This window comes from Ranitomeya variabilis, chromosome 3 (assembly GCF_051348905.1).
Source record: "Ranitomeya variabilis isolate aRanVar5 chromosome 3, aRanVar5.hap1, whole genome shotgun sequence".
Taxonomy (NCBI): domain Eukaryota; kingdom Metazoa; phylum Chordata; class Amphibia; order Anura; family Dendrobatidae; genus Ranitomeya; species Ranitomeya variabilis.
In genome coordinates, this window is record NC_135234.1 from 539,846,189 (window position 1) to 539,862,086 (window position 15,898).

The following is a 15,898-nucleotide window of genomic DNA, read 5'->3' on the forward strand; positions in this document are numbered from 1 at the left end:
TGGTTACCCCGTAGGGTGACCATTGGTGTTTATAAAATCTCTGTCCCAGTCTCAGGTCTTTTGCAGACTCCAACAGGTCTTCTTCAAGAGTGGTCTGGTATTTGGCTCCATCCATCTTCCCATCAATTTTAACCATCTTCCTTGTCCCTGCTGAAGAAAATCAGGCCCAAACCATGATGCTGCCATAACCATGTTTGACAGTGGGAATGGTGTGTAAAGGGTGATGAGCTGTGTTGCCTTTACGCCAAACAGATCGTTTGGCATTGTTGCCAAAAAGTTTGATTATGTTTTCATCTGACCAGAGCACCTTCCTCCACATGTTTGGTGTGTCTCCCAGGTGGCTTGTTGCAAACTTTAAACAACACTTTTTATGGATATCTTTGAGAAATGGCTTTCTTCTTGCCACTCTTCCATAAAGGCCAGATTTGTGCAGTGTACAACTGATTTTTGTTCTATAGACAGACTGTCCCACCTCAGCTGTAGATCTCTGCAGTTCATCCAGAATGATCATGGGCCTCTTGGCTGCATCTCTGATCAGTCTTCTTGTTTGAGATGAAAGTTTAGAGGGACGGCCGGGTCCTGATAGATTTGCAGTTGTATGATACTCCTTCCATTTCAATATGATCGCTTGCACAGTGCTCCTTGGGATGTTTAAAGTTTTGGAAATCATTTCGTATTCAAGTCCGGCTTTAAACTTCTCCACAACAGTATCACGGACCTGCCTGTTGTGTTCCTTGGTTTTCATGATGCTCTCTGTGCTTCAGACAGAACCCTGAGACTATCACAGAGCAGGTGCATTTATACGGAGACTTGATTACGCACAGGTGGATTATATTTATCATCATTAGGCATTTAGGACAACATTGGATCATTCAGAGATCCACAATGAACTTCTGGAGTGAGTTAAAGTAAAGGGGCTGAATAATATTGCACGCCCTACTTTTCAGTTTTTGATTTTATACAAACATTTAAAATAACCAATAAATTTTGTTCAACTTCACAATTGTGTTCTACTTGTTGTTGATTCTTCACCAAAAATTTACATTTGGTATCTTTGTTTGAAGCATGATATGTGGGAAAAGGTTGAAACGTTCCAGGGAGCTGAATACTTTCGCAAGGCACTGTATAAAGGTTATTTTTTATTTAAGTGGTTAAATTTTTTTTTAAAGGTTTGCTAAAAAAAAAAAAAAAAAAAAAAAATTGCGTGCAATCCCATACTTGTTTTTTGTTTGGCTTTTTTGCTAGGTTCACTACATGCTAAAACTGACCTACCATTGTGACTCTCCAGGTCATTACGAGTTCAAAGACACCAAACATGTCTAGGTTATTTTTCACCTAAGTGGTGAAAAAAAATTCCAAACTTTGCTAAAAAAAAAAAAAAGAAATTGCGCAATTTTCTATTACCCGTAGCTTCTCAATTTTTCGTGATCTGGGGTCAGGTGAGGGCTTATCTTTTGGGTGCCGAGCTGACATTTTTAATGATACCACTTTTGTGCAGATACGTTCTTTTGATCGCTGGTTATTGCATTTTAATGCAATGTCGCGGCGACCAGAAAAACGTAATTCTGGCGTTTTTGAATTTTTTTCTCGCTACGCCGTTTAGCGATCCGGTTAATCCTTTTTTTTATTGATAGATCGGGCGATTCTGAACACGACGATTCCCAATACGTGTAGGTTTGATTTTTTTTGATTTTTTTTTTATTTTGAATGGGGCGAAAGGGGGGTGATTTAAACTTTTATTTATTTTTATTTTTTTTCATATTTTTTAAAACATTTTTTTTTTTACTTTTGCCATGCTTCAATAGCCTCCATTGGAGGCTAGAAGCTGGCATAGCCTGATCGGCTCTGCTGCATAGGAGCGATCCTCCGATCACCCCTATGTAGTAGAATTACAGGCTTGCTATGAGCGCCGACCACAGGGTGGCGCTCACAGCAAGCCGGCAGCAACAACCATAGAGGTCTCAAGGAGACCACTGGTTGTTATGCCAGCGCATCGTTGACCCCCGATCATGTGACGGGGGTCCGCGATGTGCACATTTCTGGCTGACAGCGGCATTTAACTAGTTAATAGCAGCGGGTAGATCGCGATTCCACCTGCCGCTATTATGCGCACATGTCAGCTGTACAAAACAGCTGACATGTCGTGACACAAGGGGGAGACACAACATGCGCCGTACTAGTACGGCGCATGTCGTGAAGGGGTTAATGAAGTGTGGCAGCAACCAAAAAAAGTAATTGTCGTTTTGACTTTTTTTTTCGCTACGCCTTTTTCCTATCAGATTAATTATTTTGTATCACATTTAATGCTGCTTTCAGAGATTGACAACGACATTTAACAGGTTAACAGCCATTGGTGGATCACGATTCCACCCGCGGCTCTTAGGGGCACATGTCAGCTGTTCATAACAGCTGACATGTGCCGGAAAAGAAGTGTATATGTACGGCGCATGTCGTGAAGGGGTAATTCTGTATTCACAGGTTACGTAAAAAACTCTGGGATTGTAGATACTGTCCCATGGAATATAAATTGGTATGAAAATAGTAGATAAGGTTCAATGTTGATGATATACAATTGTGGTAAAAAATTATTCAACCTCCATTACAAATTTACAAGTTTTCTGTAGCTTGCAATAAACCAATCAAACAAGAAAAATACAAATACCTCAGTACAACTAATTTAACAAGTGGTTTGTCAAAATTCAATACAAATTGCCACATTTACGGACTACTGCAGTTTCAGAATTATTTAACCCTTTCATGTCAAGAGTCTTTAGCACTTAGCCCTTTGGCTATGCATCACATTTACAGCAGGTCATAACAGCCAAACACCAGTTTATCTTATCATAATAGTCTACAGTGTGCTAATATTATTGGGTTGTCAAGAGAGTGCCCCAAAAATTGAGAAAATGTCATTGACTTGCACCAACAAGGAAAAGGATTGAAAAAAAAAGTAAAGGCATTGAATTTTCCTAGAGATACAGTTAGAAATAAACATCACCGTTAAAGCTGCAGTACCTGGACGTGGCATAGAGAGGAAGCTGTCACTGGCTGTCAAAAGATTCTTGAGGAGGCAGGTGGTCATAACCCCTTGAATGACAGTAAAAGACCTGCAGCAAGATTTAGTTGTAGCAGTAAAGTAAGTTCTGACAGTCTCCATACTTTTAAATGGAATCTGTCACCAGGTTTGGCCCATACGAGTTACGGCCATCACCTTTTAGGGCTGATCTAGAGCATTCTATAATGCTGTATATAAGCCCCCAAACCAACCTGTAAGAGAAGAAACTCACCTGCGGAGCGGTCCGGTCTGAGGGGTGTCGCTCTTCTTGGTCTGACACCTCCCATCTTATGATCGCCATCCTCCTGCTTGGTTCAGGTAGATGATGTGTCCGTGTATCATCCACACAGTCTGCTCGTCACCGCGCTCCTGCGTAGGCGTACTTATCTGCCCTGTTGAGGGCAGAGCAAAATCCTGCAGTGCGCAGGCGCTGGACCTCTCTGACCTTTCCCGGCACCTGCACACTGCAGTACTTTGCTCTGCCCTCAACATGGCAGATAAGCACGCCTGCGCAGGAGCGCGATGACGAGCAGACTGTGTGGATGATGCAGCTACATGTCATCCACACGAAGCAAGCAAGAGAACAGCAATTGTAAGAAGATGGGAGTCGCTGGACCAAGAAGAGCGACACCCCTCAGACCGGACCACCCCGCAGGTGAGTATAATAAGTTATTTTTGTTCTCTTCCAGGTCATGTTGGGGGCAGATATATAGCATTATAGAATGCTGTATATCAGTCCTGAAAGGTGATGGCCGTATCGCTTATCGACAGAACCTGGTGACAGGTTCCCTTTAACATGTGAGCCTCTTCTTAACCAAAAGCACAAGAAAAATAATCTCCTATATGCTAGAGAATACAAATAAGTCCTGTGAGGTAATGGTGGTGCCGTCTGTCACCTGACTTGAACTCTACATAGCATCTTTGATTTGATTTGAATGAAAGTGGTTGCAACTCGTAAATCTAAAATATTAGTAAATTAGAAGGATATTGCCCTTGATGAATAAACTTAGATTCCGCAAGATTTCTTGCTGCTTCTGGAATTGTGGCCTCAGATTACCAACTACTCACACTCGCACCTACATATTATTGTAATTCTTAATATTTTAACTGCTTCTGGATTGCATATTGGCCTTAACCTTTGGGTGCTCCCCAGGAGTCCTTATAGAGAAGGCACAGATTGTGTATTATGATCTCTGCCTTTTGCCTTTTCAATTGCTGTATGCACAGTACTAAAGGAGTACTGTGCAAAATAATAGGAAGCGCTGACTTCACTTCTTCCTCGATACACAGTGGTCATATGACAGCTGTGTAAAAGGAGTGAGCAGGAACTGCTGGGTCATAGGAGATCCAGACAGCTCTGAAATCATCCCTCTCCAAGGGTCTGTTGTGCCTTTATGGGAGGTACATTGTGTAAAATAAATGAGGCATACAATGAATAATTATAGTTATAATTATAATAATTCATAGATTGTAAGCTTGCGAGCAGGGCCCTCATTCCTACTGGTATCTGTTTTGAACTGTGATTTCTGTTATGCTGTAATGTCTATTGTCTGTATAAGTCCCCTCTATAAGTTGTAAAGCGCTGCGGAATATGTTGGCGCTATATAAATAAAATTATTATTATTATTATTATTATTAATTAAAAAAAAAAAAAAAATAGCAGATGAAACGTAAATCCATCTGAATTGCTGTTACTAGCATTGCCCCCATAATAGAAAAATGTTCCAATATATATAACTAATTGTTGCATTAAAAACATGTATTCTACATTCTGTATTTATGTGGTCCTTTTTGGTCCTAAAACTAAAAAAAAATGGGAAAAACACACTTACTCCACTTCACTTATTTGCCCAATGATATCGCCTGACATCGGCAAAAAAAAAAATTAGTGACCTAAAACTGAAGCCCAATATACCATGAAAAGAGACACAAAACTACTTAAATATCCAAACAAGAAAAAAAATGTTAAGCTCTTCAAACCGCATGTACGAGAGAACCTGAAAATATGTCTGGTCGGGAACGGTGGATAAATAATAATAATTTTACCGTATATATCGCCAAGAAATTCCGCTGCTCTTTGCAATTAAATGGTCCTGTCTTGAACTGGTTAAAGTTATTCTAACTTTCTTGTATGTTTGCATAGTGTTTTTTTTCTAGTTATATACAATAGAAAATGAACTGTTTTATTTTTTTAGTGTGTACAATTCTTTATCATGTGTAAAATAAATGTACTGATTTAAAAGTGTTGGTAGATATTGTTTTTTAGGAAAAAGAAGTACAGTAGATGTGAGAGTGGTTTTCTTGAAGATGGATAGCAAAATATTTGGACAGGCTAATGTGTTGAATTTGCCAGAAATAAATCAGATTTTTTTTTTAAAGTACCGTATATAAATATTTGGCTCTGTATTTGTACTTAATTAACATATGATTATTAATATTTGCCAACACTATGGAAATTTAGTGCTAATTGGCCTTTTGCAGCTTTTGCTTCTGGCAGCTTGACAGCCTGAAACACAAATCTGCATTTATCAGTTTAGTCTTAATTGGAGCCCTACAAGCTATACTGTGATATCATGTTCAATATGTGTAATTTGCTAAGAATTTAATTTGTGATAAGTGAATTGGAAAGAGTCATGTTCTCAGGTTAGTTAGTTGTCAAATGCATATCCTTTTCATGTAATCTTTATTTCCAGACCTTGTGGTGAAGCAGATCTAGTAATGCTTTATTCCTAGGTTGAAGTTGTAGTTGATGTACACTATCTATATACAGTAAATAGGTAAATATATATTTAGACCTTCTTTGTGTAGCGTATAAATCTTAAACAATACAAAGTCAGTGTAATTGATGCTCTACACTTAATACGTACTATAGCTTCCCGTCAACCAAAGACTTTCACTTTTAGTAGTCAGATCACACCTACATCTGAATTGTAGTCATTTTATTAACTGTACCTCCATGCTGAGTTTTCCATGAAATTAATTTTGTGTTGGGCAACATCTTTGTCCCTCCAGCTTGATTTGTACTTCACAGAATATATGGGTGACCTAATGAGTGAATAACAAGCCACTTTAGTTTTGACAATTTTGGTGCTATATTGTGTCTTGTTGCTAGTGGAGATTATAGAGCGTTTCTTTGTGAAGACCAACAAAAATTGAATTGAGAAGTGGTGTACTAGTGAGATGTCTACTCCAAGAAGGTGGCCAGAGTTCTTCATTTATAATAGAGATGAAAATCTGTCACTGGGAAATCTAGTCTATTAATGTGACATTTCATTGACATTTAGCGTAAGGATATCTCTAGTATATCAGAATACAGTGTCCATATAATATATTGTCAAGGTTTATTTTAGATATTTTTTTTTAAATGGAGGTATTCATGTAAAGGGACTGCCAATCATTGTGTCTGCACACAACAGCAGAATTGCAGGTTTTACATAGAAACAGTTAAACAGAATGTTCTTCGAACTGTTTCATTAACACGAATAGCAAGTCCGGTCACTTTATTGTACTAGCGTGAGGTTTTTACTCTGCATTAGTTGCATTGTTGCAAGTAAGCCACAACACAGCTCAAAGACTTGAAGGGGTTGTCCAGTACTTTTATATTAATGGCCTATGCTTGGATAGGTCATCAATATATGATCAGTGGGGGTGCAACACCTGGCATCCCGGCCGATCAGCTGTTCTGATGCTAGTGGCGGCCAGATGTGCTCAGTTGTAGAGTGGACCTAACACAGCTCCATTACCTGCATATTGTCCTTCTGGGTTTGCCAATGTATCGGTAAGATGGCAGTCTGTCTTGTATTGAGCAAGGCAAATTTGTATCTGTTTTTCAGAGTGAAAGAGGAGTTCTGGAGGTGAAGAGAAAGAAGAGTCTTATTAGTGGAGAAAAAACATTTCTAATATAAGATATATTAAGGTTTCTTGTATTCTCTAGTACTTTTGATTTACTGAAATTTTGATGTAAGGACAGTAAAAATATTAGGTGCCAATACCCATAAAATAGTTGTCACCTCTCCAGACTCCCACATACGCACAACACTAGGACAAGCGTTTGTGGTTTCAGTAAGAAACGAGATGGTATCCCAATATAATAATCTTTTAACTGTTAGAGTGCAAGATTAATTCAAAATATGAGTGAATGAATTCAAAGGCTCTGGACTTGTTTGTGCACAAGTGTAAAAGAAATGATGAGGAATCCAGCTCCACGAGGTAGTGAAAAAAAAACCTTCCTTTATTCACTTCAAATCATATTCAGTGGAGGATAAAACATCAGCAACAACATGGATTAAAATGCGATATCAACGCGTTTCTGGTGAACAAGCACTCCATGATTAAAGGTGCTTGTTCACCAGAAACGCGTTGATATCGCATTTTAATCCATGTTGTTGCTGATGTTTTATCCTCCACTGAATATGATTTGAAGTGACTAAAGGAAGGGTTTTTTTTTCACTACCTCGTGGAGCTGGATTCCTCATAATTTCCTTAATTCTTCTACGCCCTGACACAGCGGTTCCGTGCTCCGAGTTCCACAGGATGCCGACTATGGTGAGCTGGACTTTGTTTCACAAGTTTAAAAGCCAGACTATATTGTATCATATGGGTTACTAAGGAATCAATCATTTTGTAGCGGATATGTGTGTTTAATTTAGCTGAGAATCTAGTTCTTTAGCCATTAGATGTGTGCAATCCCAAAGCACTATACAGATAGACCGTGCTGCATTTTTCATTACTTTAGCAGTGGATATCTTCTCTTCTCAGATTATCTGTTGAGCCAAATTTTTGGCAGATTTAGCTATCTTTCCACACATTTATTCCTGTTAAGAAATGTTTTTAATCCAGTGTTATCAGTTTCACATAATTGCACACTGCTATCTGATGGTAGCATATATCCAACACCTAACTAAATTTTCAGGACTCCTCTAAAATGTAACGTTTGCAATATTTACTGATTTTGCAGATGTTTAATGTAGTTTATTTTTTTAATCTGAAAATCCCCAAAAAAAGTATGATTGGGTGCACCAAAAACCTATTGCCGTAATTGTTGAGAAGAAATCATTTTCATTTCTGTGGAACATTTAAACTTGGTTGGAAAGACAATACAATACCTTCTTGACCATGACATTTTTCGTATTTGTGTTTTTGTATTCTTATTTATTTATTTTTTTTGTAGCCAACATATCTGTATGAGTTCTTGTTTTTTTGTGAAACGAGATAGTTTTAAATTAAAGCATTCATTGTACTGTACTGGAAAATGAGAGCAAGAATTATATGTCCAGTAAAATGGTGAATAAACCCCCTCAATTTCACAATTTTGAGTTTTGCTTTTACGGTGTTCATTAGGTAACAAAAATGACTTGTAACTTCCACTGTACCACATTTATACAGTTTTTGTCATTTTACAGTTTTTCTAAAACTCTTTACAAATGTTTATAAACATTGTGTCATAGCCCTATAGTACGGTGTAAAAGTTTTACGCAGGTGTGGAAAAATGCTGCTAACTCGGAATGCTTTCATAAATAAAAGTGTTAGTAGTTTATTTTTATCATTTAGCAAAATTCACAGCGAATAAACAAAAGAGAAATCAAATCAATATGGGTTGTGACCATTTTTAGCATTCAAGTATCAATTTTTCCTGATAAATTTGCACACGGTTTTTGAAATAACTCAGCAGGGCGGTTGTTCCAAGCATCTTGAAGAATTAACCACACATCTTTTGTGGATGTTGGCTCGCTCAAATCCTTCTGTCTCTGCATGTAATCCCAGACAGAGGTGATGGCAGGCAGATACTTCATGTAATGTCATCAAGGAGGCGTCTGATTGGCTCCAAATTTATTCTGCAAAAGCACCACCACTCCAAACATACAGCCAATTGTATGAACTATCTTTAGTGTAAAGAAGAACAAAATCCCTGAAATATTTATATGCCCCCCACGGAGGCCTTAATCTCAACATCATCAAGTCTAAATGAGATTACACAAAGAGACAGAAGGATTTACATAAGCTTACATTTACAGAAGATCTGTAGTTCTCCCAGATGTTTGGAACAATCTCCCTGCTAAGTTTTATGAAACACTGTACAGGTGTACCTTGAGAAATTGATGCTTTCTTGCTGTTTGGAAGACAAAACCTGATCACACAAAACTTTTGATTTGATTTAAATTTTTATTTGCTATATTCATTTGCATTTTGTTAATTTATAAAAATAAACTATTACAATTTCTGTTTTTGAAAGCATTCTCAGTTTTTTCTCCTGTTTTTCTACAACAGGTATTTTATATCCAGTAAGTGGAACAAATCCCAGTTTTTTGTTACATTTCTGGTCCCCTTCAACCAGCACTGTGATTTAAGTGCTTTTATAGAAATGGGTCTAAGGGGGAAAATTTATCTTTGTGGAGAGTGCCAAGTTAGCATAAAGAGACTTCCAGGACATGCAATACTCCTCTGCAACTTTAAATATGCAAAGAGCCTCTTCAAAGAGTAAGAAGACTTGAACTTTAGTTAGAGGGATTGGAAGTACAAATCCTAAAAATCAATATCGACCCTTTAACGAGCCTTGCCATATGACTAAGGATAAGAAGTCAAACCAAACACTCATTTTACATATACATTTTTCCTGGTATTTTCCCCAATCACTGCAAAGATGGAGATCTGCTTAGGCTCTGTGAGTGCCTGCCGATAGGTGGTTTATCGGTGAACATTTTTTCTTGTGTAGAGCACCAAGACGACGTTAGAAGATTTATAGGCTTTGCAATATTTTTCTGGGAGTTTAAATATGCAAATAGCTTTTTTTAGAACTTAAGAGTACTTGAACTCTGCTGCCACCTATTGATGGCAATTGTAAAAATCAATATCGACCCTTTTCACGAGCCTTGCCACGTGACTTGGGATAAGTCAAATCAGATCTCCTGTTTTGCACTGCTGGGGGGCAAACACCCCCCAAAAAACAGGTTTGCCGATTAAGCGTTTACTTTGACTTCTTATGCCAAGTCATAAGGCACAGTTCCTTAACCACATATTTGATTGCTGCATCCAATAGGTGACGCTAGAGTTCTAGTCCGCTTTCTCTGAAGAGACATTTGTGCATTGGTAAAAATGAAATTTCATCAGCTGTGTTTTCTACATATACGGTAGTTCTACAGAGCATATTGCCTCAATATTAGTTTCATTTGAGGTTATCCGCATGATTAGTAGGGTCATAGTTTGCCCTTTCGTCTAGACCATTTTGCACCAAAATGTCTAGATCAGCCTTGCAGCCAAAGGTTAAGGAAAAAAAATGTACTATTGAAAAGCATAGTCCCATTTAATCTAAACTTTCTATGAAATATGGATATCTTACTGGCCTCTGTTTGATCCTTTGTGTGTGTGGTGGTCATGTCTGCCTAATGTTTTTGTAGCAGCAGGTAGCCTGAACAAGCTGTTCTAGGTTCCTTCTTTATGTAGAGTAGCAGTAATTCACACACAGATGGAAGACCTTATGAACCTTCACAAAGGTCGTGATCCATCTGAGATCTAAGACGCTGCTTTTTGTGTGAACTGATGGTGCACTGATTCCTGAATGTAGAAATGAGTTTCTATATAAATGCATATTGCATTACAGACACATGATTCTTAGAGATGATCTATAAGCCTCTCTAATGTACATTACACTGCTTTGCTCATAAATTCAGGACCCACTCATAAAGACGTGATTCATTGTATTTGATCTACACAGTTTCAGTAGTGTAAACGTATCTGCTTCCCTTAGCACATGGTTTGGAATGAATTATAAATTCTTAGCATATTTTAAATTAAAACCATTTGGCAGTCAGGTGAGGGATGAAGATTTCGGTCATCTGTCATCGGCTACCATCTCCTGTGTAATCCGAGAACGGTTTGTAAAGGAAAGCCTGAGTAGTCTTAGTATTTTTTTGTCTAATAGAATGGGTGTACTCCAAGGAGGTTTGGCTATATTTCTATTTTGCTCTTTGTAATATCTTTCTCTTAAATGAAAAATATTGGTTTAAACTGTAACAATGAAAAAAAAAACAATTACTATTTTTGCCATAGTCCCTTTGATGTGAACTACCTGCCAATCATAAGCTCTATTCATACCTTGCTATTAAAAATCCTGCTGTAATCTGAGCTACTTTCCTAGTCACATGATCCCTGGCTAAGAATCACCTGACTTCCTGTGATGTCATGTCAAAATTTCCCTGAGTTCCTACCTCTGGAAACTGTGGGGATGGCTCTAGTCAGCAGAACTTGCATTGCTACTGTTCATGCTCCCTGCAGACCCATGGCAGAATCCGTAAAACTGAGATACTACTTTAACTAGTCATGGACTAGGACCAGTCAAGGACAAATCCATCACAAACCCCCTCGCCTTCTGACCTTTTTGTGAGGCATAGGGGCGATACATGCTTTTAATCGCGCTAAGAAAAATTCTCATTTTGGCTTATGTTGCTTTAGTTCTGATATTGGGGGTATAATGTAAAGAAAAATAGGAAATTCATGTCTTTTTTTTTTTTTTACAACCACAAATACCTTGGAAACATATTTAAACATATTAATACATTCTTTTTTTTATTGCTGGTTTGCTTATAACTAGTATTATTAGCTCCTATTAAAGGAAAAATTCCACCTCTTGCTGCCTGCATAGCTCCTTATCCCTCCTTATACCTACCCATCATATAATTGCTGGGTTCGGAGGAGGAAGCACTGACTGCTTCCAATACTGCATGCACAGTGCGTATTTAGCGCTGCGCATACATCGGTCAGGAAGGCAAAGATGTAATAACCTAGCAGTTTACTGTGCATTGACATTATAGAATGCGAGTACAGAGGAAAGTGTGCACCGCTCAGATGGTCAAAGTTCATGGGCTGTCCTAAGTGGATAAATGTCAGAGAGTCAATAATTGGCTCCCAGAAATAAGAACCGTTGTTTTATTGAACATTCTTAGGCCACATTGTACTTTCCGTTTCTTACAATTCCACTTACTTTTAAAAATATATTTGTTGTTTTTCAGGTGTAACTCACAATATTCCTTTACTTCGGGAAGTTATCACTCACCCTCGTTTCATTAAAGGGGACATCACTACTAAATTTCTCCCTGAAGTTTATCCTGATGGATTTAAAGGTTTGTTTTGTACATTGCAGAATTCTTAATGATTGACCTAAAATGCAGCTTTTACCTTTCCCTTAGATCTTTTAAATTCTATTGTGATGCATTACAATTTACATGTGATAAGTGGATCGTCTAGTTTAACATTACCTGCTATAGGAGGTTTGACTGTTTAATAGAAAAAATATTCTTATTTTAGCGCAGTACTCTTGAAAACGAAACCTGTGTTGTGATTGGTACTTATGGGCTATGAATGCAGTTTTTCTTTTATATAGTTTTTATCAATTTCCACCAAGTACCATATGTTCCAGGTAGTAGTACTAGTAAATGTCATTTTAGGCCTGCGTTGTGCTTTTATTTTGCTTTTTTACTAGGTGAAGAAAAATTCTTTGCATTAAGAGACCGTTCTTGTTCATAGCTATATCAAAGTAGTTAAATCACAGCTACTCAATCAATTAAAAAATAGAATTTGATTTTTATTGTTTCTGCATGTAATATTTATTAGATTCTGCATTTTTCTATCTGAACCCACATCATTTAACTAATTTTTTGCGATTGTAAGTGTAGACGTTGTGTAGTGTTGGTAACGTAAGCAATAGGTAAGCCCTAAGTAGGACATGCTGGTTATTGACTTGGATGATGTACATGATGAACTCTTGGGAAACACTTTCTCTGCCCTAGTGCTAGTGATTGGGCATAGCTCCGATACAAGAATAGTGAGAGATAAGTTGCTGGATGATGAGTGTAAAGGAGCCGGTACTTAGCATGCAGCTCCTCAAGCCCAGCAAATAGTACTGATCTCCATCTTGAGTATATGTCATACACTTGGTAGTATTTATTAGCATGTGCGATCTGTGCTGAATGTCTCTTGAGATAAGGATAGATATTGATTACCTAACCTTATTTGTGAATAGCAGTTTGGTGGGGTTCTGATGCCTAGAGTCCCCTCCTAACCCCAACAGATCAGCTATATTTTAGCACCTGCAGGTGTAAACTGTGTATGGACTTGGAACACCGTTCTCGAGTTCTGCAGTTCATCTCGTATTGAAGTTAATAGAAGCTGAACTGCAATACCTGACAACCAGCACTACATGGTGTATGGGGCTGTGCTGTCTCAGCTATGTACACTGTTTACATCCATCTGCTGACATTTGTACAAACACAAGTATCGACCCCCCACCAGGTTTGCTATTGATTACCTACCCTTTAGCCCCTTTAACAATCAGAAAAGGCAGTATAGTCTTTGTGACAATTAATTTGTTCTTAAACGCCACCAATACATAGGTCACAGAAGTCTAGAATTGCTAAAAGAAATGATGATGAGCCATGCATGGGGCTATTCTGCTCTGTACTGCACTGCGGATGAATGCTCATTTCAGAATATGTAAATTGTCCATTGCTGTCAAGCCATTAATCCGTGGTATCCATGTATTATAAAGGAAGGGTTAATTGGAACAATTGCATGTGTGATGTATTATCACATACAGTACTCTCTAATGTTATTTAAATTACAAAAATCTCGAAAGGGAAAACAAATCTCGTCCTCTAGCTTTAAAGTTATCATGTGGCATTTTTTTTTTGCATAAAGTAAGCTATTGATTTAGCGAGCTTTCCTAATATTAATTTCAAGGGACATGGAAGGAACCAGAGGTCATTGATTTCTGCATTCCTTTCCTGACCTCCTGTGTGTGTAGATCCTTCCACAACCACCAGCCTGTTCTTGGTTTGTGTACACTGTACAAGGTGCCATTGAGGCGCCAAAGCATTAAGTAAAAGCAGCAGCTTTCTTGTTTGATTTTTGTGCTGAACTATATATGGTCTCTTTACTGTATACTTAACTATTTTACCCTTCTACCTGTATGTTACAGTACATATTTGATAAAAAATTGTATTTTAAGATTTTTTTATTTTTTTTTACATAATGGTATGCAAACTGTTAAGGAACTCTGTGTTAAGAAAGTTGCAAGCGTTTCATAGATTTAATATAACAATTATGGTTATACTAGCCAAAGATGTATTACCCAGTTGGGCAGTCGTAAATATGACCGGTATAAAATGGCAAGTGAAGATGACCTGTAGAAAAAGCTCTACAAACACTGTTACTCCTGAAATTTGATACTCAGTGAAGGGGATGGATTAAATGGGTGACGTAGGAAGATGAACTATTGTTTAAATCAGGTTTTTGTTACGTGTGTTTTAATTTTGCCAGTGTGTTTTTTTTTTTTGTTGTTGTTCATATTATGATCTTTATTTAACCTCCTATCCTTCCTTTCATGAGGAGTTTACTGTAGTTTCCTTGTTATCAGAGGCAGGGATACCATGACTGTCAGCACTTCTTAAGGTACCTTCACACTAAGCGACGCTGCAGCGATATCGACAACGATGCCGATCGCTGCGGCGTCGCTGTGTGGTCGCTGGAGAGCTGTCACACAGACAGCTCTCCAGCGACCAACGATGCCGGTCCCCGGGTAACCAGGGTAAACATCGGGTTACTAAGCGCAGGGCCGCGCTTAGTAACCCGATGTTTACCCTGGTTACCATTGTAAAAGTAAAAAAAACAAACAGTACATACTCACCTTCTGCTGTCTGTCACACGTCCCTCGCCGTCTGCTTCCTGCACTGACTGTGATTGCCGGCCGTAAAGTACAGCACAGCGGTGACGTCACCGCTGTGCTCTGCTTTCACTTTACGGCCGGCAATCACAGTCAGTGCAGGAAGCAGACGGCAAGGGACGTGTGACAGACATCAGAAGGTGAGTATGTACTGTTTGTTTTTTTTTACTTTTACAATGGTAACCAGGGTAAACATCGGGTTACTAAGCGCGGCCCTGCGCTTAGTAACCCGATATTTACCCTGGTTACCACTGTAAAACATCGCTGGCATCGTTGCTTTGGCTGTCAAACACGACGATACACGCCGATCTGACGACCAAATAAAGTTCTGAACTTTCAGCAACGACCAGCGATATCACAGCAGGATCCTGATCGCTGCTGCCTGTCAAACACAACGATATCGCTATCCAGGACGCTGCAACGTCACGGATCGCTATCGTTATCGTTTAGTGTGAAGGTACCTTTATACACTACTGATAATACAGTATCCACCAATCAACCAAGGCAATGTCACAGCTGACCCCGCTAACCCTCCCATCACAATGACCTTTGCTCACGCTCATGAGATGCTTCAGTAAAAAAGATGAGATCAGAGTCTGTTTATCGCAGATGATTTACATGTAGATTTCCTAAAACCGTGAACACAGTTCTGAAAAAGACCCAGTGGCTAGAATGAAAATTGGAAGATTTCTATTTTTTTATGTTAATGAACAAGCTATATATATTTTAAAGGGAACCTGTCACCCCGGTTTTTCGGTATGAGATAAAAATACTGTTAAATAGGGCCTGAGCTGAGCATTACAATAGTGTAGTTTGTGTACCCCGATTCCCCACCTATGCTGCCGAAATACGTTACCAAAGTAGTCGTTTTCGCCTGTCAATCAGGCTGGTCTGGTCAAAAAAGCGTGGTGTCTTCCCCCAGATTTTGCGTAGTTTTCCGTTGGTGGCGTAGTGGTGTGCGCATGCCCAAGGTCCCGAATCCTCTGCCAGGGGATTTAAAAGAGCGCGCTGTTTGTTATTTCATTGGTGATCGGTGGGCGCGGCCATCTTCCTTTGGCACGCGCGGCCAAAGGAAGATGGCCGCGCCCACCGATCACCAATGAAATAACGAACAGCGCGCTCTTTTAAAT

The 15,898-nt window shown here is 38.7% G+C and overlaps 1 protein-coding gene across 1 annotated transcript in view; it reads left to right on the forward strand.

The window, feature by feature from the left end:
* The window catches only part of PCCA (propionyl-CoA carboxylase subunit alpha), a 658,713-nt gene that overhangs the window by 391,876 nt on the left and 250,939 nt on the right, over positions 1-15,898 (forward strand). The window contains exon 17 of the mRNA XM_077297080.1: positions 12,061-12,171. Coding sequence (XP_077153195.1) covers positions 12,061-12,171 — 111 coding nt within the window. The remainder of the gene's footprint in view (positions 1-12,060; positions 12,172-15,898) is intronic.